General features: G+C 40.8%; 1 protein-coding gene across 3 annotated transcripts in view; it reads left to right on the top strand.

Moving 5' to 3' along the window:
• Nucleotides 1-22,257, top strand: part of LOC146642014 (glycerol-3-phosphate dehydrogenase, mitochondrial-like) — a 37,769-nt gene that overhangs the window by 4,532 nt on the left and 10,980 nt on the right. For 2 of the 3 annotated variants that reach the window (XR_014909554.1, XM_085397608.1), the window contains exons 2-14: nt 1,014-1,120; nt 3,393-3,401; nt 6,266-6,437; nt 7,158-7,282; nt 7,432-7,529; nt 7,928-8,091; nt 13,480-13,644; nt 15,883-16,027; nt 16,618-16,811; nt 17,197-17,331; nt 17,412-17,587; nt 21,767-21,898; nt 21,980-22,138. Coding sequence is in view for 1 of the 3 variants with exons in the window: in XM_085397608.1 (XP_085253734.1) it covers nt 1,019-1,120; nt 3,393-3,401; nt 6,266-6,437; nt 7,158-7,282; nt 7,432-7,529; nt 7,928-8,091; nt 13,480-13,644; nt 15,883-16,027; nt 16,618-16,811; nt 17,197-17,331; nt 17,412-17,587; nt 21,767-21,898; nt 21,980-22,138 (1,776 nt within the window). In the remaining 2 variants the exon portion in view is untranslated. The remainder of the gene's footprint in view (nt 1-1,013; nt 1,121-3,392; nt 3,402-6,265; nt 6,438-7,157; nt 7,283-7,431; nt 7,530-7,927; nt 8,092-13,479; nt 13,645-15,882; nt 16,028-16,617; nt 16,812-17,196; nt 17,332-17,411; nt 17,588-21,766; nt 21,899-21,979; nt 22,139-22,257) is intronic. The other variant, XR_014909555.1, reaches the window with a different exon arrangement.

Below are 22,257 nucleotides of genomic sequence, written 5' to 3'. Positions count from 1 at the left end.
ACGCACTAAGACATGCAGACTTGATGCAAATAAGCAAACATAGAAACACGATAGAAACAGAATGACATTCCAAAAAGGGGAGGGCCAGACAACCACAGGAACCCAACTAAGGAAACAGAAAGACATCACAAAAAATGGTGACTAAATATTACAATACCAAGAAGATGAAGTGGAATATAAAGAGAGACTGTTGACAGAGGATAAAATAAATGATGAGGGAAAATAGCAAAAACACATTTTCAAAAACAAAAGGAGCCACTAAACTAGCATAGAAACACAAAAGCCATGACAGCTGTCATCAAAGATAAAATCAACGTAAGCGACTTCCTAGGATCAGGTCTGTGTTTGCATGTTTAACAGGACTCAGAAGAGCGCCTGAAACTTGAAGTTTTTGCAGCTCTCCTGGTTTTCCTCCACAGTTTGAATGCCCTGCTGGGCAGCAGTTACTTATGAAAGTGTGCTGAATGTGTTGACGGGCGATCGTGGCTCAAGAGTTGGCAGTTTGTCCTGTAATCGCAAGGTTGCCGGTTCGAGCCCTGGCTCCGACAGTCTTGGTCGTTGTGTCCTTGGGCAAGACACTTCACCCGTTGCCTACGGGTGGTCAGAAGGCCCGGTGGCACCAGTGTCCGGCAGCCTCGCCCCAGGATGGCTGTGGCTACAATGTAGCTTGCCATCACCAGTGTGTGAATGACCTTAGGGACCAAGTAAAGCACTATACAATACCATTTAATCCTGCTCTGCTGGATACACATAATAATTTTTCCATTCAGGAGGTTTAGCTAACAGTATTTTCCTTATTGATAATTTTGCCAGTTGTTTTTTCCGATACTTTAAATGTCACATGGCGAATAAACTTGTCTCTTTCATCCTGACTTGCAGCTTTTGGACCCTCCCACCTTCCCTTTATCTGCATACTACCTCACAGACTGGCATGCCTGGCATGTCAAAAGCCTGCTAACCCAGGTGTCTCTACTCTCTCTCTGTCTCTGTCCTGCCCTGTACCTTCACTGCAGGGCCGATGGCGTTCAGGAGGGCTCTGAAACGGACGGCCCTTGTAGGCGGTGGGGCGGTTGCCACGGCGTTTGGCCTGTCACAGCTGATCGAGTACAGAAAGACACAGGTAAGAAGAAAACTCGCTCCAACAAATGTTTGCTTTCAGTTTTGTTTTTGGCTAGGACATCCACGCAGATGTTCTTTCACTTTGCATGGAATAGTTTATAGTTTGTGAGAGCTCCTTCTCCTTAACAAAAGAAAAAGAAGAGGCAGACATCTGTTTTTTAGGAAGGGAGTGCCATTCAGGGCATGTCCTGTCTAGATGTTGGAATGTGTTTGAGGTCTATTGGGTGTGTTTTCAGTCTTTGTATTTGATGCTTCACTTGCTGCTGTGCAGGAGGTCGTGATTGGACCTTGAGCTGCACAGAAACGGTGATTACAAATAGTATAATCGGCCACAGCAGCATCAGGTTTTACAGTGTTGTTAGGCTGTAAAATGGAAGTAATCACCCTCACATTCTGCTTCCTCCACTGGTTCACTGCCTACCCACTCGCCATGGAGGTGTGGCCATTTTAGCATTTGGCTTTTCAACATAAAAGTCAAGTGCCTGTCACTAGCATTTTTTATTTTTTGCTATAATGGGAATATTGACCCCCCCCCCCCTCTCATTATTATGCTCTTTCCAAGAGTTAAATAAGAAAATTGATACCACTGTCATGTCACTTCTCTGAATATGAAGCTACTTTTAACAACCAACAAACTTAGCATAAAGACTGAAAGTTAGGCCAAAGCCACGGTTCTCAAAGTGTGGCCTGCAGGCCAGTGGCGGTCCCTGGTAATTCGCAAGAATCCTCCGCTGTACATTTAATTCATTCACAGTTTTTATCACGGTCATGAATCATACATGTAGTGTTGAAGAAGAAAGAAAGTTCACTGCCACTGGTTCCATAGAAATCAAGAAGTTAAGCAACAGCCAGGTGCTGCTAAGCAAATTCACTTTATTTTCTCATCTGCAAATGTGAGCACCTCTGAAGGTGCATAAATTCTTCCGTGTGTTAACTCAATGCCACAATATTCCTACTAACAGACCTCCCAGCAAATTAAGCCCAAGGTCAGATCATGCAATACTTGGAGAAAGTGCAAAAAAACGAAGAAATGTTCGTGACAATAAAATGAGAAAAAAGACTGAACAAGTGTGGCCTGTTTGGAGAGTTGAACAGGAAAAGCCTTTTATCTCTAAAAAAAAAAAAGAACTTGGCTGTGCAGCTTAGGCTTGCAAAGTTACATCTCAACAAATCACAGGACTTCATAAATGTGCCATATCAACAAAAAGACCTCATACCAGCTGTCAGCACAGTGGTGGAGGGGTCATGATTTGGGCTTGTTTTGCAGCCTCAGAGTATCTTGCAGTCATTAAGCTGACCGACCATGAACTCCTCTGTATACCAAAGTATTCTACAGTCAAATGTGAGACATCTGTCCAACAGCTAAATGTTGGCCAAATTATGTCATGTAATAGGATAATGATCCAAAGCACAGCAGCAACCTTACACAAAAGCGTCCATTAGCCAAAAGGAAGGATGAAACGATCCACAAAGGGTTAAAATCTAACATGTAATATGTTTGCTCCGACTAGCCATACTTGTTCAGTGAAGTATGTGAGGATTGACCCACTTTTGTAGCCAGCCTCAAGTGGCCGTTAGAGGAACTGTAGTTCTGAACAACAGCAAGGAAGCATCTTCTTGGACAAGTAGGCTCCAGGCGTCACTCAGAAATACAAGCATCATCCTCTAAGCAGAGAGATTACAAACAGTAAAGTTTTTTAATCCTCTGTTGCCCTCATTTGTGCTCATTCATGAAAACTTTGAGAAGCCCTGGTCCCTGGATTGTACATTTGGTGGAACTGTAGGTCTCTGTGTCCTAATAATGAGCCCATACTTCATGCCTGTATCTCTACTAATGTTGTCCAATGTAGCCAAAAACAGACGTGTCAGGGTATCAATTCCTTCATTTAACTTTGAGCAATAAAAAAAAGTGCATTATTGTTGTTTTTATTTATTTTTTTCATCCATTTGATGCTTTGCGAATCTTGTGTTTATCCACAGGCGACATCAAAACTCTTCATACAGTAAATGATGATTTAGGATCTTTGAGAACAGCCGGAAAGATAAGAATAGATGATGTCTTTACATTCAAGCCTCCAGTCTCAAGCTTGTCTTCTTCAAAAAAAACCTAAACAGCTGTTCCCACTGACTTTATGACGTGTTTTAGGCTTATTATAGGCATGCCACACAACTACATACCAGGCTTTATTTGACTGCACAACCTAATGTGAACTCTGCTTTGTGTCCCGGTGCGATAATGTCTTCTCTTGCCCGTCGCCGTCCTCTCAACCAAGCGTGGATTGGTAAGCAAGAAGTCGACCCTGATGAAATATAATTATTTTTCACAATAGTTTGTAATCATGCATGCCTCTAATCCCAGTAATTGCAGTGCTGATGAGATGAATGTCCGTCTTGTCTCCTTTAGCAAGGGCACATGGCTTGGAGAAGTTTTCAAGACAGCGGCCGATTGGCTATTAGCGTGGGCCTGGCTGCGCCACTCTTTGACTTAACTTGATTACGTTGGGGAAGGTGGGGGGTTGGGAGCACACACCGTCGCTTAATTCTGCGGTGGTGTTTGTCTATGTGCATCATCAGAAATAGACAATGATTATATCATGGTCTTGTTTGCGGCTGCAGGCTTAAATTACAAAAACGCCTGCTGGTATTTGCAAGTCAAATGCCGCGGTGGCTTCAAAGCAGCTTGATGCAATCATTTAGCTCGAACTGCTAAACAAAAAAAAGAAAATTAATAAATATTTCATTAGAAGAGAAATCCTGCATCCTTGTGTCAGAGCTGTTTTCTTTTTTATTGTAGATGTGATTATTTCTTCTTTAAATTCATTATTTTGCTAATCAGACAGTGGGCAAAAGCGATGTTAAAAGCCTGCAGTGTGAATTAATTTTATTAATTTTTTATTTTTGTAAAGCTGAGCAGCATGCTGCAGCAGGTGGTAACCCTCCACACTCTTTGATTTGCAACTAATCGCACCAGGAATGTGTTCTGTTTTTTTTTTTTTTTTTTTTTTTTTGTATTAGCAACACTTCACTTGTCGTGGGACATCATAAGCACGTTGTGATTCCACTTTCTGCCAAAAGTAGCTTCATAAGAACAATTTTCAGATTTGAGCCGGAGAGCTCAAAATTTGATTTGTTAAAAATGCCATCTGTAGTCACTTTGGTAACTCGACCATTTTTACAGTCCCCTAATAACTTCTTTCAGTCTTTACCAACCTGAGCCCCTGCAAGAAGATATCTGTAGGTGATGAGCAACATTTTGTTACCAGCACCACACCACCAGCTTGTCGTTATTTACCTACTTATTACTTATTTATTAACAGCTAGCCAACAACATAAAATAATTAACATCAGTGATTAAAAGGATGATGGGAGAAGTAATAAGAGACTTTTCTCGTAAGTGAAGCGTCAGGGTGATGTAGTAAAAATTGTTAATGTGCCTCAGTTAACTGTGTCTAAGCCTGCAGTCACCCACCTGCTGCTAGCCTGGGCTGCAGGACCTTCCGAGAGCAGCCCAGGCTAGCAGCAGGAAGTTGGAAACAAGTGAGGTGGAAAGTAAGATGGCCCACATCTACGTGAAACGCCACGTTCTGCAGGTTTTTGATTGAGAACATCAACTTTTTTAAAGTTGGGGAAAAGTGACATAAGCACTCGACTGGGGAAATACGCAACCATGTTAAACTGCTTAGGCCAGAGCACGACTGTGTGTGCAATGAACTTGCGATCTCGTTGCCTTTGTACTGGGTGCTTCAGAGACAGAGACCACAGTGGAATCGACCGGTGCATGAAGATGGCGATAAAACAGCAATAAGGTGGAGTCGGTCTGCTATCAGTTTTTGACTGAATGGGGTTAAAGTGGCACATGCATAGAATCTGTTTTCAATAATACAACAACCAAGTGTAGGGAATCAGTGAAACAATGTAAATCTTTTGCTTTCTGCATGGACAGAAATTCATAATAACTACTTTCATTCAGAGTTCAGTCAGAACCTCATAGATTTGAAACAGATGTTCCTGCAGGACTGCAGTTTAACCGCAAAAAGCCATAGGTGCTCGGCAACCTTACTTTTATATAGGAACGTAACCAGCTGGCAGCCAGTTAAGTCGAGTACAATATTGGAAAGTGATGATATTGTAAGAGAGTTTTGCGACTCAGACTGATGGCACCGCAGCAGCAATCTCTCTGCATTTATAAATTAGACAGCAGTTATTTGTAAATCTTTGCCAATCTAAGAGCGATTCCAGTCCAAGTTGGACTGTCACTGTTTGGAGACGGGTTGCATCCCACCAGGCGACCCGTGCAGGTGTTTAGTAAACAAAAAATGTTGCACATTCAAGCCCTGCGGTGTTTACCCGACTGATTGAGTCATAATTGTTGTTACGTGGCAGAAGTTGCCACATATTTTCGTGACATTTACCATGCAGTTTCATTGCTGAAGAACGTAACTGGCTATGTCAAAAAGCTTTCAGGTACAGATGCAGTGTTGCTACAATTTAGCTCAAGAAAAGGCGAGCAGTAGGTTTTTATCCCTATTTTATCAACTGCTTATTTACTAACTATAAAGTACTCAAAGGAGCAGTATAATATTGGATATACTCACATAAAATAGCCTTATTTGTGCTGCAATTACATAATTACTTTTCTATATGTGGTATAGTCACTTGGGTTGTGCAACATTAAAATAATAAACAGCCGGTTTGTTCACCAGAATCTGCAGGTTTTCAGGTTCAGCATGTTGTAGAAACTCCTTTTAGCCAATTAAGAGCAATGATCATCCATCAAGTCATAACTGTTTTCCCATACATGCATTATATTCCATCCGCCACATTGCTTATTATACTGTAAACATGTCTTACAGTAATCTCATTACACAGTCAATCCAAATGCATAATGTATTGAAATGATTGCAAGTCATTATGCATTATGTCCCATGCCACTCTGAGGTGATTATGGTGCAAGCATCATGTCCTCGCAGTGTGCTTATAATGTTTCAAACGCACCTCAAGGAAAGTGTTGCTACGTTTTCTTTTAATTTAACGTCTAACATAGAAAAGCTAGCTGATTCGCATTCATTACGAAGGGCCCGTGTCTCTTTAAAGCCTCGTGCTCTTTGTGTTCGTGCTGATCCATGTGCGTGTCTGTCACATCCAGGCTCGGTTAGCCCAAGTGGCGGCAGAAGCAGAGCTGAAGGTTCCCTTCATCGATGAGCTCCCCTCTCGGCAGGCGCAGCTCGCAGCGCTGACAAACACAGAGGAGTTCGACGTTCTGGTTGTCGGAGGAGGGGCCACGGGGGCAGGATGTGCCTTAGACGCTGTCACACGCAGTAAGCCCGCCATCAGCAGGGTGTCTCTGCTTTCAGGTTTCACTAGGCTTTGGAAGTGTTCTCACTGAATCATGGTCGAAGGTTTATGATGGTCCTGTACTCTATGCTTCAGTTTTTTAAGAGGTTCTTCTAGATTCTGCAACTGTGCAAAATGGACTGGTTCTCATATCGCTTATGTCCTATTCACCGATTTACACACACATCCATAGAAGCACTGCTTTCAACATCTAAATCCACGAGTATTTACTTTACTTACTTTAGGGTTTTCCTTTAGGTGGCAGTACCTGGTACTTTTAAGTTCATTTCAGGTCTTATTATGTACAGAGTACTGGGCTTGTAAAAGTTGGCTGCAATTAAATCCATGTTTATGTTTAGTCATTACTGTGTGGCAGACGTTTATGACGTGGCCCTTACTTATTTAAAAGCCGTCACTCCTACAGGTTTATAGATTCACTGCGAGCTGATGAAGCTCATTTATCGCAGATCAGACTTTGAAGTTAATAGGTCAGAACAACATTTTTCACTTGTATTGATAATAACCGGATTCATCAGAGCGAAGAGCCGTCTGTTTATTTGTTTTTTGCCTTGAAGTTTTCGGGTGACATATAAGCTAATCGTCTGTAAGGTTTAGGTCTTATATAAGTTTAAGTTTTAGTGTAAGAAGGAAACAAGGCTCTTCTTAATACCGTTATCATTAAGGCGCTGTGTCATTTTCCCCAGACCTTAAGACTGCTCTCGTTGAGAGAAGCGACTTCTCTTCTGGAACAAGCAGCCGAAGCACCAAGCTCATCCACGGTGGAGTCCGCTATCTGCAGAAGGCCATCATGAAGCTGGACTACGAGCAGGTTACTCTGTGCTGCACCTTCGGCTTATTGAGATGCTCCTCTCTCACCATCATCTTTTTGGATTAGATAAACAGACTTTTATTGTCATTTCAGTCTCACTAACAGAGCACATCAGTAGGAAAATATATATATATATTTTTTTATAACAGTACATGATGGTGAAAGAGGCCCTCCATGAGCGAGCCAACCTGCTGGAGATTGCACCTCACCTGTCTGCGCCGTTACCCATCATGCTTCCTGTTTACAAGTAAGATTTAGAACAAGGTTTTTTGGTTAAATATGGGCGTTTATGAGGGGGATTCATCTTCAGTGGGTCTGTGTCATCTTCCCTGGGTAGCAGCTGCTCTGTGAGACTACAGTAGGGGTGTATAAATGCCTGTCGGTTCAACATCTATTACTCTTTTTGTTCTTTGTAGCTATTTGTTGAGCAAACCTAAGTTTTGAGTAAATGTAGCCACGTTTTGATGATGACTGGGTTAAGGACAAAACCTGCCTTGTTTAACCAGCTTATAATTTGTTTAATACCTGTCTGAAGGAAAAATAGATTTTTGCATCTTTGTGGTGACGTAAAATTGACCAAAAAACAAGATTTTGTATCCAAATATTTAAGTAGACAGAACTTAAATCACTGTGTTTGCCTCACAGATGGTGGCAGTTGCCTTACTACTGGGCAGGGATCAAGATGTACGACTTGGTGGCGGGGATCCAGTGCCTGAAGAGCAGCTACGTCCTCAGCAAGACGAAGGCCTTGGAGCTCTTCCCCATGCTGAAGAAGGACAAGTTGGTGGGGGCCATCGTGTACTACGACGGTGAGCTCACGGCTCCGTTATTGTTGGGGTTTTTTACGCCAGCAGAGCTGTTTGTTTCATCCGCGCTGCAGTGTGTTTTCAGTAGGGCTGAACGATTATGGAAAATAATCTAATTGCGATTTTTTGCCCCAATATTGCGATTGCGATGCGATATGCGATTATTTTTTAAGGTCTTTGTCTTCTGTATTATTAAACAAAGACAAGCAATACATCATATAGTATGGCCAATACTATATTACATTAATTTTAAACTGTTCTTTCCTGGAAGACAGACCTCTGTTATGATGACATGAGGTGATGCATGAATTGATGACTGACATTTTTATTTAACTTCTTCAATCACAACAGTATATTTGAACATACACAATAGTTTATTTTTAGCTTACAAACATCTGAGCATAAAGTGCTGACAAGGAACCCTGGTGTAAACATTAAAATGAAAGTCAGTACAATGTGCAGATTGCAGAAATATACATAAAAAAAATCAGTGGCTTTACCACACTCAGTTTTTCGACATCTGTGAACTACTAGACAGTCATTCAATTAAAAAATAATATTAAATAAATAAAACTAATAAATAAAAAATACACACATCTTACTGATCTTTGCAGTCAGTAACATTACACATAAAGTGCAAACATAATAGCAATTGTATAAACACACACACAAACACGCCTTTAAAATTTAAAGGCGTGAAATTGGACGGTCTAGTTCTGATTAGCGTCACCGCTGTCTCGGTGGAGTTTAATAAACTCGGCCGTCTGCTTCTTGCTATCTAAAATATAACCAGACACTGGTGTAAATTCTCGACTGTCTCATACTTCTGTTTAATAAGTTTTCTGTTTGACGTTTAGTCAGCTGTGTGAAAACCAAGGAGGAACCCACCCGGGGGATTAATAAAGTTTTATTTTATCTAATCTAATAACTTTAATCTCAGCCAAACCGATTTACTCACGAACAAACAAAACACTGAAAAAAGCCCAACAATAACATTTTTAGGTTGTCTAAGTGACTTATATATTACGTTTAACCCGAGCAGCGAAACTCCGCGGTGATCTGAAAATGATGTGCCGGGAGTTGTGCCGTTCTCGGCCGCATCAGTAACCCTCGAGCTCCCGGCTAGCTGTCGAGCTGGTGGGTAGCAGACGCCTCTGAAAACGTCGAAGCACTTTTGCAAATATGGGATATCTTGATAAACCGAGCAGATATTTGATGTTTACACAACTACTTTCTCGCCTGAAAATATGTTAAAAGTTTATTTTGTGACCCAGAAAGATTAGTATGAGTAATTTTAAAACTTAGTAGCGGCCGCCATTGCTGGAAACTGGAGTTTGGCTGGGCCGCGCTATGAATTCTGGGATATGGTAGTAATTTGGACAGCCTTCGGCGCGTCGCTGTGACGTAATCGGTCTACAAATGCGGCCTCAGGAGGATGCAGCCCATGAATTGTATAATATAATCGCAGTATAATCGCAGCCTTTGCGGTTAGAAAATTGCACTTGATCATGTCGCGATATTATCGCAAATGCGATATATCGTTCAGCCCTAGTTTTCAGTTATCCAAACAGCATGCTTTGTTTGCTTATTTGTTACTCATCTCTTTTATTTTGTGTAAACATGAAAAGACAGCTGAGTCAGTCTTGCCCTTTCCCCGCCGTCTTCCTCTCCTGCAGCAAAGATTTACAATAGCGATGGCTTGATGGAAATTTGCGTGAACATGAGGTTTTATAGAGCAGCTCTGTAACCGCTATTTAAACGCCTGACAGCAGCAAACGTGATGACAGGTCTTAAAATCTTTTTCAGAAGCACCCATTGACTTCTGGGGTGTTGAAACATCAACGTGAGCATTCACGAGATGACTAAACAGATAGGAGGGAATGAAAAAATATGTTATTTGGACTGACCTTTTCTGCTTATGAAAAACAGGATATCTAACCCTCGTAGGCGTCTAAATAGCTCATATTAAATTGTCAAATGCAAAAACACAGGTGTGATGTATATAACTAAATATAGTATTTCTTTCTTTCTGGTTGTATATTTGCTGAAACAAAACCTACAAAAAGCTTGCAGTAGCTGCAGAACAACATGTTTAAGTTTTCTGTGAATTGAATCTGTTGATGGCTGTCTACACTAGGAGCCGCTGAAAGGCTATTTGAAGTACTCATTTAGTAGTCTTAAGAGCTTGAAAAGAAGGCGACAGGATTGCTTTCATTTTTTTCCAAGAGGTTTCTTTAGCTCTAAAGTAAAAGATCTTCAAAACACCCAAAGATGTCCAGTCACCAACTCTTAAGACTACCATGACCACAATGACTGAGAACCTACACTCACATAATCATGTGCAACTTAACTCTGACCCGACCTGATAAATCTTCTGTATTTTACAAAATTATTCAGACAAAGGTTCCGAAAATACACCTGTTAACACATTCAACACTGACCGTTCATGTACTCTTTGTATTCATGTGAGTAGGAAGAAATTGGCTGGTAGCTTGTAGAAAGAATAAGAGAGGACTAATAGCAATGGCAAAAAGTGAGACTATAGATTATAGATTTTATTTTTGAATTTTTTTGGCCTGGAAGGAGGAGAAGTTGAGTGAGAGCTTTGGGAGTCATCTCATAGAGCCATCAGTGACCCTAACCTGTAGATTTAGTCGTAGCCTCTCGGTTTCTAACATGTTCTGTTGCTTTAAGTTCAGTTTGGTGTCGCTGACTTTTCAATGTTTAGCATTTCTGAAACTTTTACCAGCGTCAAGCTTTAGTTAACAGTTGATATCTTAGCTGTTACCAAGAGTAGTACGTTAAATGATAGCTAGCTAGTACATGTCTATTTGCCACCGAGTGAGCATGAAATCACAAATGGTATGTGAGCCCAGCGGTAATATTTTGGCAAAAAGAGTTTCATGCCCACAAATCTAAAAAACTGCAGCACTTTCAAAACTTTTAGTTTTAGTTTTAGTTTTGCTCGGTTAGTTGTGATCAGAAGTTTGTATCCACTCATAATTGACATGAATGTTGTGGAAAACTTTAGGCTTTTATTTATTTATTTGAACTGTTCCATTATCAGGGTGGAATGATTGTACAGCACACATTTTAATGGCTTTAAAAAACACGATTTGGGTGCACATTGAACAACTCATTTAAATATTTTAATAAGTGGTGCAGAAGAGTTTTGACAGCACTTATTGACCAGTGCTGAGAACAAAGTGAAAGTCTAAAGAACTCAGTGAAGATCTAAGAAGGACAAATGTAGATTTACACCACCTGTGAAAGTCTCTTGAAGTCATTTCTAAACAAACGCAGATTCCAGGCTCATCAGTTCAAACATTTTTACATGAGTACAAACTATTCAGATTTGTCACCACTTTGCCGAGTCCTGTAAGAAGACCCAAACTGCCACCCTCAGATGACAGGAAATCGGTTAGGATGTTAAAGAATAACCCAGAAACCACCAAGGCTCAAGCCTGCCATGAAAAACTGTTGAATGAAAACTCTTGGAAGTGAGTTTTATATCACCATGAACTGAGAGGGTGCTAACCAAGAAAGAAGCCCCTGCTCCAAAATCAATACCTTCAAGCCCAACTGAAATCTGCAGCAGCCCACATGGACAAGCCAAAAAGTTTTATGGTCAGACAAAGCAAATATTGAGCCATTTCACCACAACGACAAGATGTAGGTTTGGAGGAGTAAAGATGAGGCTTTCAAACCTAAGAACAACATACCAGCTGTCAAGCATGGTGGTGGTAACATCATGCTCTGGGGCTGTTTTGCTGCCAGTGGTACTGGTACACTGCACAAATTGGTTGGAATAATAAAGAAGGAATTTCTTCAACTTCACCGGGAACCAACAGCTAGATTGTTGAAACTCGGACACAGTTGGGTGGATGTATTTGAACTGCGTGTTTATTTTTGACCTTGTGTTGATTAGAAGAAATCCTAAATAACATCAAGCTTGTACTTCCAGTTCTTGTTTTAAACAGTTCAATGAAATCCTTAAAAGCCCCAAATTACTATGAGATTGATGCCAGTGTGAGTAAACTACTAAACACAGCAGTAGTAAAAATTAAACGCCTTTAAAATACAATCTGTCTTTCTTCAGTTCATAGACATATTTTTAGCTGTGCTGTTCAAAACCTGTACGAGTACAGACAAGGAAGCAAAAAACAATTTATTCTTTACATAAAAACATACTTTATGCTAAGAATTTAAATCAGGTAAAGTTTACGACCAACTTTCTCTTTTATTCACATTTAAACACAAATAGTGCAAATCTGAAATATACTTCAGGAAACATGTAGGGATGGTATCATTAAGCCAAACAGCAGATTAGAGAATGCAGGCCTCGGATGCAGCTCTGCCCGAGGCCTTCACATCTCCACTGGTGCCGAACAAAATGTGTTGACAGACTGGTAGGATGCCCCCTCTACCCCCGCGGCGCTAAAGGTTGCGTGTTTGCCTTTTCACCACGAAGGAGAACCAAACATATGCTGAGCGTCCAGCTGAGTGTGAGGAGCCTTGTGCCTCTGGCGTCCTTTCCGTTCCACCGCCGAAAATAACAACGGCGTATCTGCGGGTGATGTGTTTTCTACTGCTGGCTTCGCTGAGTATGGGCTCGTTGTGTTCACTCACAACAGGCTGTTTTTTTTTTTTTTTTTTTATTTTAATTGGAGAAATGACACCACTTACAGGTTGCTGATGTTTGTCTTTATCATATTTTTACTATGAAATAAAATACGATATCCATTAATATCCGTTTATTTCTTCAGCACAGTAAGGAGCGCTTACCTGAAGTTTTATTTATCCATTTAAAATACTTTTACTCTTAAGTGATCGGAGGTTCCTGCCTGCAGACTGAGAAAATGGAAGAGCGTTTTCCTGGTGCAGAGCAGCATATGTTTGATTTTCACCTCCTCACCATCCTCCCATCATCTGCTCTGAAGGGGTGGGGGCTGGGGGCCAGGGTGATGGGGAGGAGGGGGAGGGGTGGGTCGTCTTTTCTCCAATTATGCCGTCTGGAACAATCACGCCCGTGACATTTCGAAATATGACCTTCTCTCCCGGCAGTGTAGACCGCAGAGCAGCAGCGGCGGCGTCACCGGTCGGAGCGGGTGAGCAGCAGCAGCTATTTCTCCCACTTCCTTGGTTACTGCCGCTGCCACCAGCAACAGCAGACACTTCTTTATTGTCACAGACACACACCAAATGTTGGGCCTAATCCACTTACGCCGAGCTGGCTGGCTGCTGTATTATATATATATGCATTCCTCAAATACTTCCCCTAGGTACAAATTCTCCTATCCATGTGAGAAATCCAGCTAAATGCCTATAAAAAGGCACAAATTACCTCTTCCTTCCATCTTGTTCATGTCCTTCTTTTCTGTCCTGCTTCAGGTCAGCACAATGATGCCCGTATGAACCTGGCCATCGCCCTCAGTGCCGCCCGCTACGGCGCCGCCATCGCAAACTACACCGAGGTGATTCACCTGCTGAAGAAAAAGGACCCACAGAGCGGCAGAGAGAAGGTGTGCGGTGCCCGCTGCAGGGACGTCATCACAGGTGAGGGATGCGGGCGGCGAGATGGCGCTCTAAAGTTTAATTTTTTCCATCCGAAAGTGTCTCTGAGCTCCTAAAGCACAGGTTAGAAAGATCATCCTGACCCTGAAGGTTTAGACTTCCTCCAACACCATAAAAAGAGAAGATGAAATAATCATTTAAAAAGGCCAAGCTGTGTTGTGCCGCTTCAAACTGTTGCATCAGTCTACATGGAGACTGACATTAAAAAAGCTTTTTAAACATTAGGATTAAATATATTTATGAAAAATCCCTGGAAGTGAGGATGGAAAGGGTCAGCTCTATACCTGCTATATACCTGAAGACCACCATGTAACCATAACAACGGCATGTCCATTTAATCTCTTTCTTTTAACTTCTCATTAACACCATAGAGCCAGGGTTAATAACTTAAGTTCACTCTTCTCGCTTTTTGGAAAAACATGTCATATTGAGCTCAAATACGCCCCCTATGGTGGGAGCGGGAAAATCAGAAACCCCCAATTTCACCTTCACTGTGGATTGCTTTTTTTTTTCTCCCACCCATTCATCACCTTTCAGGTTTCTTGTGTGACATCATGCGCACATTGATCAATAGTTATCCACCATAGTGAACATTAAAAATGTGCACTAACAACCAGTTGGTGAGTAGTTCCTGGAGGTTTCTGGCAGTTGGTGCAAACACTTGCCATCTACTCATTAAACGGCAGCCAGAAACAAACAGTTTCCTTTAAAGTAAAATTTGGATCTACACAGCCAACACCTTTCAAAAGGTGCAACTTTTACTTTGAAAGCAAAAGATCTCCATCACTTCCACTAGGAGAGTAGTTGGCAAATGCTTGCAGATAAGTCGATGTCCTCCTAACAATAGTTTCCTGGTGTCCAAGACATTGTATACGTCTTTGCAAGTACCTCTTAAAAGGTTGATTCTGTTCATCTGGACGTGGCGTTTTCAGTGGGAGAAACGTTTTGTCACTCATCCAAGTGACTTCTTCAGTCTCAGCTGACTGCAGGTTTCCAATCTTATAAACAGTACATTTGCATAATGACTGAAACCAGCCCACTGAATGAACGAATGGGCTATGAGGTCAATTCCTTGATCATTAATATGCAAATTATCATGACCATTGATCAACAACCACTGATTAAAGTCCATAGATCAATGGCCATGAGTGCCATTCACAGTGGGAGTGGCTGCAATCACAGCATTGTTAGATGGCAAAAGATGTACCCTTAAGGCTCCTCCTCCATTCATAGATGTTCTTTACCTTTTCACGTAAATGGCCTCCTTGACTGTCCTCAGGCTCAGTCTTTCAGAATTTACTTACCTGGTTGGCTGAGCATGCATCAAGACATATTTGCAAGTAGTATCACCTTGCCACCTTGCCTGAACATCTAGAACTACAGTGTCACATGTTCAAAATGGCAGACAAGTTGAAGCCAAGCATTCGCATGATTGCAAAAACTGAATTCCACGTCTAATTGGCTTTTGCTTTATTTGCGTGTGGCGTCGGCTCAGGAGGTAGAGCAGGTCATGTCTTCCCCCTGTGCATCCATCAGAGTGTGAGCATGTGAATGTTAGGTTCAAAGCACTCAGACGTAGGAAAAAAACACTTCTGTAAATGTGTGTCAAAGGGTCAGTGACGCTTGTATTAAGAGGCGCTCAAACAAAGGAGAAAAGTGCAACAATTAGAGCCAAATATTTGTGCACTGCAGTCCACAGAGAAGTTAAAATATAAATAAAAAAGTCTCATCGTGTCCAGCTGTAGCGCTTCAGGTCATTAATAACAGTTATATTATAAACTACAAGCCTTACATTAGATTATTAATGAATAAGTTATTAGTAATACTTCAAAGCTGATAAAGGAAATTCCCATTATCTTGTTGCTGTTTTTCTTGTTTCTGCCTCTGATGTTTTCTGCAGCTATATCTACAGCTTCCTTTTATTTGAGTTATGTATTGTTCTTAATGACCATGAAGGCTTCTAAAAGGATTTTTTTTGGGTAAATGCATTATTGTAAATGTAAGTAGAAATGAATGTGTATAGCAAATAATATATACACAGGCAGGACGGTGCTGCAGTGGTGTGAAATAAAAAAGGAAAAACTCAATTTAATTGTGATAAGAAGCTGCTGTTTGCATTAAGAAGCCAGTGAACGGTTCCTCCCACATTATTGTTTGCTTATTTTTTGTATTTGATGTCTCTCTTAATCGAATCTGTCAACGTCTCGCTCGTCTTCACAGGGCAGGAATTTGACGTGAGGGCCAAGTGTGTGATCAACGCCACCGGACCGTTCACAGACGCTCTGAGGAAGATGGACAACCAGGAGGCCTCGAACATCTGCCAGCCCAGTGCTGGAGTTCACATCGTCATCCCCGGATACTACAGGTCTGACATAATAATGCCAAAAACAACCAAAGCTGTTCCTGTTGTTTTCTTTTTCTCTTCCATTAACATGTATAGTAGTTCCTGTGTTTTCTCATTCCTGTGTGTAAATACTAAGCTAGCCAAACTATTATCTGACCTCCGCCTACATACATAGGACAATCTTCTCCGGTTAAGATACAGCCGAGTGGCAGAGTGGTTTTGTTGAAGTCGGAGGTTTTAAAGTTCAGCTAAGCTTATTGAGTGAAACCCGAGGGAGCGCGAGCCCTTTGAACAGAAATGCCAACCACCTAATTTTCTTCCTCCTGCTCACTTATTCTCATCTTCCTCCTGCTGCTATCTACCCCCCACCCACATACTCCCGTGCCTCCTCTACCTCTTCCATATCTGTGTTCATTTGTCTCCTGCTCAGGTTGGCCCTCATCTCCTCATTTTTAGTGCCACCATTCCTTCTTTTCCTCCTGTTTTCCTCAATTTTTTTGCGCCACTCTCCTTTTTTATTTCAATAAACCGCACAGACTCCTGCTACTTCTATTACGAGTGGTATATTTAATAATAAGAAATCCTCCTTTTTTCCCTTCTCCTTGGCACAGTCCTGACAACATGGGTCTCCTCGATCCAGCCACCAGCGATGGTCGTGTCATCTTCTTCCTGCCGTGGGAGAACATGACCATCGCCGGAACAACCGACACCCCCACTAGTGTGACAGCCCACCCAATCCCAGGGGAGGACGACATCAACTTCATCCTGAGGGAGGTCCGCAATTATCTCAGCCCTGATGTAGAAGGTACAGGAGCGCTTTGTGATGAACTTTTGAGTAGCCTGCTTTTTATTTTTTACCAAGTGTCTGCTTCACATGGAGCCGCATGCTTATATGGTGACTGAATCTGCAGTTTTAAAGGTTTTTTTTAATTACTGACTCACAGGTTTGGGCATTCAGTGATGCATTGGGGAAGGGTAGGTAATCGTAATCTCATCTTTTTGGGTAGAGCAGCGAGTTTCTAGTCAGAAAGATTGCTCTTAAGGGTCTTAAATCAAATCTTGCTGTGCTTGGAGTCCCTCAGGGATTCATTCTTGGCCCACAGTTGAATATAGAGTTGTTAGCTCTATATTCTCCTCTTTGGCTCCTTCTTTAATAAACATGACATGGTGTGACATTTTTGTGTCTGCAGTGCGTCGAGGAGACGTGTTGGCAGCGTGGAGCGGCATACGTCCCCTAGTGACGGACCCCAGCTCCAAAGACACCCAGTCCATCTGCAGGAACCACATCGTCAGCATCAGTGACAGCGGACTGGTCACAATCGCTGGTGAGCTGGCCTTCATCTGTTTGATCATCTTCAATGAGAGGTACCTGTGATGGATTTTAAAACACAGCTTTGGTGTTCAGGTGGGAAATGGACCACCTACAGATCTATGGCTGAAGAGACCCTGGACGCAACAATTAAGGCCCACCGCCTCTCAGCTGACTCCTGCAAGACTGTTGGTCTGATGCTGGAGGGAGCCAAGGGGTGGACGCCGACCCTTTACATCCGCCTGGTGCAGGACTACGGCCTGGAGAAAGAGGTCAGATGTTACGTTACTGCAGCTGGTCATTAAAGCCTAATACTGTACTGTTTACTATTAAAGCAGGTTTTTAAGCACAGCTGCTGATCGATGGCTCTTTTCCTTTCATTTCCTCTGCTTCTGCTTTCCTTCTGTTACCGAGTCGCTTCCAGCAGCCTAAAGCAGTCCTACTTGGCAGGTTTGATACTTTATACATGTTAGCCTTAATTTCTCAAACAGTGGCCTTTTCTTACATTAACCCCAAAGCATACTAGGCCTTTATTTAAAGTTTCCTTCTCTTGTACATTTTATCAGACTTGCCAAAGAAGTGTGTCGTTGTGGACCGGAGAGTTGAGTTTCTTATGATTTTATGCTTTATGTGCAGTTTTGTTTCTTCTTTTAGAAAACTTATGATCCAAGCTGCAAAAAACTGATAAATAAGCCCCATAATTTACCACCACATCTTCAAATCTCTTCTTATGCTACATCTGTTTATTGTGAATTACCCAACAGTGGGACTAATATAGACCATCTTATCTTATCTTAGCTTGCATTTGAGCATCAGTCTAAACCTTGAAAATGTTAAATTGATATATAGGTGTCTTTTGTCCTTTACAATTATAGCTGGTTCATCGATGAAGCTCTACTTCTGATTGTTGTCAAAATGCAACACTCTCTGATGTTTTCATATTAACAGCTTTCATTTAAAAGGCTGAAAGACTTTTATCTGAAAAGTTTGGTAAAATGGCAAAGTCAAACTTGTGAAGCTGTACTGGTGGAAGAGGAAGAACTAGAGGTCAGGGAAACATTCACCAGTTCCTTTTTCCCGCCTTCGATTGTCTAATTAGTGAGCTCATGTGTACTGTAGCCTCAGTTTCCTGTTTGTAGTTGACAGACGTGTCACCCGTTCTGCTGCTGATGAGACGCATCAGCATCAGCAGCAGAAGACCACACTCCTCTGCATAGCTTGGTTGTAACAAGTGGTTATTTGTGTTACTGTTGTCTTCCTATCAGCTCGAAGCGGGCTGAGCATTCTCCTCTGACCTCTAGCATCGTTTTCACCCAGATTAGTGAAGCTCACAGACTATTTTCTCTTTTTCAGATTGTTCTAGAACTCTAGAGATGGTCGTGTGGGGAAACTCCCAGCATATCAGCAGCTTCTGAAATACACAGTCCATCAACCCTGCATTGTTTAAAGTTGCTTAAATCACCGTCTTCTTCCTCTTTCTGATGCTTTTTGAACGTAGCTCATCATCTTGATAATGTCCAGATTCCTAAATACACTCAGTTGCCTCCATGTAATTGGCAGACTGGATGTTTGTGTTAATGAGCAGTTAAAAAAGTATACCTAATGAAGTGGCTGGTGAGTGTACAAATAAGTGTCTGACTTTAATGTGAAAGTCTGGATCTCTCTGCCACTGAGATAAATGACGGTTTATATTTAAAGCCACATCTTCCAGGTTTGTTTTCAGACCAATCAATGAGATTACTGCTTCATTAAGAAAAGTTTGGGAGTGCGTAGCTACTGTACACACTGGCTGACACAGCCGTGTACAAACCGAGCTGTAACCGCAGCTCTCGCAGACACATTCGGTGTCTTCTCCACCAGATGCTGACATTAAAGCTGCTGCTGTAACAAAGCTGACATTTCCACTACACAAAAGACTGGACACGCGTTAGAACGCACTGTGTGCTGTCCAATTTACCAGTGGCATTAAGGAAAGGCACATCGACTCACATCAGCTTTGCAGCGTCTTTCTGATAATTAGCCTGCTCGTTTTCATTAAGCGCAGTAGAACATAGTTTCATAAGGAAAAAGGAGTCCTGCGCTGAGTGCCTGCAGTAAACGTACTCCTCATTAGGGGCCTCAGCTCTGGTTGTTCTGGTTGTTCTCTGAAATATTCCTAAAAGGTCACTGTTGGTATTTGGACAGCGTTTGCCCTTTCACACGATCAGCAGGCCAACGATCTGAATAGCAAATAACCTGTTGTGTTCTGTAAACATGTGACACCTCATTGACAAAGCGGCGTTATCGTTTGTCGTTTAACTCAGAAGAGGTGAAATCGATCATCTGAATACCAGCAGCTGCAAGTTTACATAATTTAAACTGTAGTGAAAGGACTTAAACATGCGTTTAAAAGCAGAAGCTTTTTATTGTTTAACTCTTTAATTGTGTGTAACGTCTGTTAAAATCAGTCTTCAGTTTAAAAGTGGAATATTTGATTGATGGACAGTGCTGAGTCTGTTAATATCAGGGTGTTTTTCTAATTTTGTATTAAAACTATGTTTTTTGGGCTGTTGGTTAAACACAACAGACAATTTAACAGTTAATCTAACAGTTATTTTCTGACCTTTTTTAAAAACATGCTGTTAAAGAGGACAGAAAACTAAATAATTCTAAATAAATTAATCAATAAATTAAGTAAATACAAACATTTATTCGGGGAGGGAATTGAAAAATAATTTCTATACATACTATTCAAATTTTAATTAAGGCTACAGCTGTTTTTCTACATTTGATATTTTTAATTTTTATTCTACATTTTCTATATTTTTTTGTATTTCACAATTCATGTATTTATTTATGTATTTATGCTCAGTTTTACTACAGTTATTTAGTTTAGTTTTAGTTTACAACATTAATTTATAGATAAATTTAATGTATTTAATCTATATAATGTATTTATTTAGTGTATTCACTCAGTTTTTATATTATGTTTTTAGTTCTGCAAATCAATTTCCATAGTTTTACATTAATCTAATTAATTCTCTATTTTGCATCATATATACTTCAACATTTACTTAATGATTTATTTATTTTTACATTTATCTTCATTTATACTCGGTCATTATTTGAAAGTTATTTAGGTAGTAGATATTAATTAATTAATTGTTCTGTTTTTGCATTTGTATATTATTTCTCCACATGAATTTATGTAGCTATCTAATTATTTCTGTATTTTAACTTGGATTTATTTCTCTGTCTACATTCAAACATTCATTTTGTACATTTATTTTTAAATGTATCTATTTACTTATTCAGACTTGTGCCATTATTGCTCATTATTTCACTGGCAGCTGGGAAAAACTAACCAAGAGCAAATAGATTTTCAGAATAATGGACTTATATGTTGTAGGAGGGATAACAGGAATTATACATTCACACACTTATTATACACACACTGAATTCAGCTTATTTGGAAAAACCCAAATAAGCTGGCGTCACACCTGTAATTCTTAAGTTGGAGTAGGATGTTCAACATCTTTCTCTATAGAAATATTTTAGCACAGCCCCCCCCCCCCCCCCCCCCTATTATTTAACCGTTATAGCAATATGCCATTAACAGTGGAGGGAAACAGCGGGAGTAGCCATGTGAAAGTATGATATACTGTCAAACTCTGTTTACAAATGTATTAACTCATTCACTGCCATTGACGTCTACAGCCGTCAATTGCAGTGAATGAGTCAATGGGTTTAACTCATTCACTGCCAATGGCTGGCAGTGAATGAGTTAATCAGTCAGTATAAGAGGTGTCGGTCTTTTTTTCCTCATGTAGGAAATGACTTGTAATATTTCTACTGATGCTGCTTATGTATTTCTCAGATCAGCTAATGACTTTATATAAAAGCTCCTATGACAAGGATGGTAAAAACGTTTAGATATAAAAAGCAGTTTAGTGTAAATGATATATTTAGGAAAATCAAATTATAGACCATGATGAGACTTTGTTCTAGCAGATGTAAGAAAAAAACAAAACAAAACAAAAAAAAGTTCCTAATGAGTGAATAATGTATTCATTTTAATAAAAGTTTTATCAGTGAATAACAGGTGGGTCACATGTTTCGATGTAACTAAACAGTCAATAAACTTCTAATAAGTGCTTCTGATTATCCAATAATTTAATACTGTTATTAACACAGTTTAAATTGTGTGTTTGTGGGTTGACTACACAAATTCAGGCAGTCTTTTTGCTTTAGTTTCACCTTACTGTTTATGCATGTCCCTGTAATTTATGACCTTTGATAATTGTTTGAGTATTTGAGTAATGGTGTTTTATCACAGTCCTGGTGATTTTGCTTTGGTATAAATTCCTAAACATGTTTTCAGGGCAGAAAACCTCTGATTAGCATTATTATTAACATAAATTAATATAAAATCTATGTATTTAAGTAAGTATTTATATCTTTCTCTGGCACAGGTCGCTCAACACCTGGCCTCCACGTATGGGGGAAGGGCATTCGACGTTGCCAAAATGGCTCAGGTCACCGGGCAGAGATGGCCGATCGTCGGGAAAAGATTGGTGTCTGAATTCCCGTACATCGAGAGCGAGGTAAAGTGGGACTGTTGTGTAAACGGTTAAAGTTCCAGCTGTGTGTCTGAAGAGTGTCTGAGAGCTTCTCGTCTTTTTCAGGTGCTATATGCGATTAAGGAGTACGCCTGCACCGCCATCGATGTCATCGCCCGGCGAACTCGCCTGGGCTTCCTGAATGTGCAGGCGGCTGATGAGGCGCTCCCACGTATCGTCCAGATCATGGGCAAAGAACTGGACTGGAGTCAGGAGAAGAGGACGGTACGGCTTTACAACACTTGATGTTTTTAACCCTTTAACATTCACCAGGTCACCGTTTGGTATGGTTAGATTTACAGAATCTCTGTTGTCCACATAGAGAGGCTTATTAAAAAAATATG

This window comes from Rhamphochromis longiceps, linkage group LG23 (genome assembly GCF_057381845.1).
Source record: "Rhamphochromis longiceps isolate RC_006_pf linkage group LG23, R_longiceps_female_GT1.1, whole genome shotgun sequence".
In the NCBI taxonomy this organism is placed as follows: Eukaryota; Metazoa; Chordata; class Actinopteri; order Cichliformes; family Cichlidae; genus Rhamphochromis; species Rhamphochromis longiceps.
Note: the sequence above shows the minus strand (reverse complement) of the source record. Positions and strands in the feature narration are given on the sequence as shown.